The 4089-nt window shown below is 40.9% G+C and overlaps 1 protein-coding gene across 4 annotated transcripts in view; it reads right to left on the reverse strand.

Moving 5' to 3' along the window:
* DHRSX (dehydrogenase/reductase X-linked) overlaps positions 1–4089 on the reverse strand; it is a 258274-nt gene that overhangs the window by 205508 nt on the left and 48677 nt on the right. For all 4 annotated transcript variants that reach the window (XM_025208503.1, XM_025208502.1, XM_025208500.1 and 1 more), the window contains exon 2: positions 1400–1507. In XM_025208503.1, coding sequence (XP_025064288.1) covers positions 1400–1430 — 31 coding nt within the window. In that variant the 5' untranslated portion in view covers positions 1431–1507. The remainder of the gene's footprint in view (positions 1–1399; positions 1508–4089) is intronic.

The raw sequence follows: 4089 nt of genomic DNA on the forward strand, positions 1-4089 counted from the left end.
GCCCCCCCCCCCCTCCCCCCCAAGCCCCCCCAGGGCCTCCAGAGCCTGCTTGTCATCTTGATCACCCCAGCCCCCTTCCCCCTCCACTAACTCCCCTGCCATCCCAATTTACCTTAGATTGGGTGGCTATTATTAACTCAGTCTAACCTCCCCAAATGTCTGTATGCAGCCTGGATGTCACCCAGGGACAGAGCCCCTCATCCCCCCTGTAAATATGTTGCTTATCAGTAGGGCCCTACTGAATTCACAGCAGCAGTGGGATGTACTGGAGTTCCTTTAATCTTGCAGGTTCCAGCAGGTGCTGTTCCACCACAGATTCATAGGTTGTAAGGCTAGAAGGGACCTCAGAAAATTGAGTCCATCCTCCTACACCAAGCAGGAAAGACAACTAGGGTCAGGTGACCCCAGCTAGGTGACCATCCAGGGTCCTCTTGAAGATTTCTAGGGTAGGCGATTGCACCACCTCTGGAGGGAGCTTATTCCACAGTCTGGGCACCCTAACTGTGAAGAAGGTTTTCCTAAAGTTGAGTCTAAAATGGTCTTCTAGGAGTTTGTGGCCATTACTCCTGGTTTTCTCCAAGGGTGCTCTGGTGAACAGTTGTTCACCGAGCCCTTAATGTACTCCCCTAATGTAGTGATAAGCTGCTACCAAAAAAACTCCCCTCTCAGCCTTCTCTGAAAAGGCTGAAGAGTCCCAGATTGGTGGAGGAGCCCCACTTGTGGCTCAGTTCTGATAGGCAGGGAAGCAAAAGGCACCAATCAGTGGTGGGGAACACGCAGGGGAACCTGCAAGATTATAATGAGCCACAACAGAGCCCACTTCCACCATGAATTCAGTAGGGCCCTACTCATCACAGACTATCACCAAACATCACAGGGACTCTTAGAATCGCCAGGCCTGACTTGTCAGAGTAACCGCTGATTCTACCAATTGAGTAAGCCTCTTCCCTCTAGCGGAAATCCAGTCAAGTACATTCTCAGTGCTTAGGCCAGGGTTCAGCTCTAGTAATTTACTCCACTGAAAACAGCAAGTACTCCCTCCAATCTCTACATTAAATTCTATAAATTGATTTTTTTTTTTAAGTCTTAAAATTTTCCCTCTTAAGGCAGAGGGGACAACATTAACATGTTTTAGTTTCCTCTGTATCCAAAGCAAAATGAAATTTTTCCTTGAGCAAATTTTTCTGTGAGAAGATTCCAGGAACATTTCTTAAAATGATTGCAATATAAACTGTAAGACAAATATTTAGAGGTACTAAGCACTAGCAACTCTCTTTAAAAAGGTTTGCAGGATTTTGTTTGCAAGTAGTCAATTACTGCTGAATATATATTTCTTTAACATTAAGATTTAGTCTCTGAAATATAGTGTGCATTTATATTAACAAAATAATGACAGTACCTATTATAACATGCATATCAAGTCTTGCCATTTGCTTCGCTGTATGATAACCAATTCCTCCAGAACCTCCAGTCACTATAGCAACTTTTCCACATTGTAAAGGGAAAACTATGTGAAGAGAAAGAAATAATTATGGTTAATCCACAGTAGCAATATGGTTAAGGATTTAAGATACATTTTTATAGAAATCCATTTAATGGACCACTCAGCTTTGGCCAACGAACAAGATGAAAGCAGTCTGGCACACAATAAAAAATAAGACTGTTACCATTATTAACTATGCTAGGATTTTCCAATATTAATATTTCACAAAAGATTGAAATTGATGACATGTAAACGATAAATCTCCAACTATAAAATTTATGACAGCATTTTGTTACCCAACAATAATCTGTCCTTAAAAAATTCACCTCAGCAATGTCTATTGTCTAAAAAACAGCATGGCAGCTGTTACAATTCAATTTATGGGCTGTTTATTTCATCAAACCTGCATACCAGGAAAAGCTTTAAAGATAAGAATTTTTCAATTAGCAGCATGATATCCTGCAGACTCTTTGGATGACAGGAGGAAACACTCTGGTTTTGCTTCACTAATCACAGAGGGAAAATAAATAGCAAATACAAATATCCTGAGTCAAGTCAAGTTCCCAAAACCTCTTCTCCATTTTCCATTGAGTACAGAAGAAATATATAACCTCCCAGAAAAAAAAAGAAGTTATTTTCATTGCACATTTTCTTCATATGAGAAACATTATGCAACTGTTTGCTCACATGAGTAATCAAAGGGACTCCTATATGTGGGTGAAGATTGCACAAGTTAGCCTTGTATGAAATGTCTCGCTCTATCTATAAAGGAGAGAATTCAGCCAAATAAGAAGGAGAGTTAAAGTCACTACTTGTTCAGATAAAATGTTTTGGACAGATATAAATTACAGAAAGTTTAAAATAAAATCAGAGAGTGATTTAGGGCGTGGGCCGGAAACTTTTCATGCCATGGGTTGGAACAACATGGCTCAACTCTGATGCAGGCCAAGTGGTTTTGGATATGCATCATCAGTGGGAGGTTTGCCTGCACCTGTGTCAGGGTCAGAAAGGTGAGAGCATGGGTGCTCCCTAGCTGAGGTGCAAGCACAGCTTCTAGTCATAAGTGAGCTGCACTGGGCCCAGGAGCTGGGAGCTCCACCCCTCCTTTTTTAGCTACAGCATGGACACAGATGAAAGCTGCCCAATCCTAGCTCAGTTTCCCAATAGCTGGAAGCTGCACTTGTTCTGCAGTCACAGGGGAAGGGTGAAGAGAAGTAGCTGTGATGCAGGCACAACTTCCAGCTACCCAGCCTTAGCATGTGTGCAGGCAGAGACAAAGCCCTCCAGTTCTGCAGGCGATATGTAGGGGCTACACAAGCAGCTTCTGGTTCCTGGCCATATGTTGCCAACTCCTGACCTAGAGTGTGGGGAAGTTTCCATGCAATTCTAGTGTGGTTTTCATAATGTCAGTGCTAGATACTGTACAGGGTAAACCGTTGAATATTTCAACCTATAGAAATACAATGTCTCTAGGCAATGGGGTAGATACCACCAACTAACTAAACCTCCAGAAAGGTGCAGGTCTTGATTTGTCCAATTTTTATGTTGCAAAAAAATAAATCCCCTAAAGTCTAGTAATAATCCCATATAATAATCATCCCATGTAATAAATCATAGAGGTGTAAGGCTGGAAGGGACCTGAAGAGATCGTCTAGTCCAACTGGGGATCAAATTTAAGAGCATGGCGTTAATAGCACCACACTCTAACCAATAAAACTTGTGGTGCTACTAAAGGATTATTAAGTATCAATTTTATCACATTCTATTGGCACTGCAGCTTGTATGATGTTTCAGGCTAGATCAAAAAGCTAAACTAAACATTGTCTTGTTCAATATGTAGGTCTAGAAATTGTGGATGACAGTAGAAAGTCCTTCAGAGCAGCAACTAGAAGACATCATTGTAATGTCACACAGCTCTGACTGGGACTACCCTGAATCAATGAAAGATGTCTAAGAACAGCAATACAGAAAAAGGCACAGGAGAACAAATTAAAGTAACAAGAATGGATCCAGAACAAATGGGAGTTTGTGAAACAGGAAGAAAACAAGTACATGAATAGAAAGGTTCTTCGCAAAGCAGCCTCCAGTATAGATTAAAGGGGCTGTGTTCTCTAATGTATTGCTCCAGTTTCACACCAGTGAATAAGTGACCTTGGGATTTTCTTTGGTGATGGAGTAGGAGACAGCACTTCAGTTTTTAAAATGTAGCACACATCAGATGCACCTAAAGCACAAAGTGCATGGTCCTTTTAAATACATAATAGTGTAGTTCATTCATTAGAAAACTATGTTGAAGACTATTTGCAATAGAGAAATCGATCCCTACACTTTCCTATGATGAGAAATAATGGTAATCTGAAAAAAAGCAAAACAATAGTGGGTGTGGGGCTAATGTCTCTGTTTTTTTCTGTTTTATAAAGTGCCCATTCAGTATATTTAAGCATATTCTATTTTTCATTCATTCTCTGCTATTCTTTCCTACTGCAACTGCAGTGAAATTGGAAAGGAAATTCCTTAGGTGAGACTGTTTTCATTTTAACCCTAGTATAGTATTTTCTTCCTATTCTTCCTAAATCTTGACTTCCTTTGTTTCGCCTGGCGATTCC

This window comes from Alligator sinensis, unplaced genomic scaffold (genome assembly GCF_000455745.1).
Source record: "Alligator sinensis unplaced genomic scaffold, ASM45574v1 scaffold395_1, whole genome shotgun sequence".
Lineage (NCBI taxonomy): Eukaryota > Metazoa > Chordata > Crocodylia > Alligatoridae > Alligator > Alligator sinensis.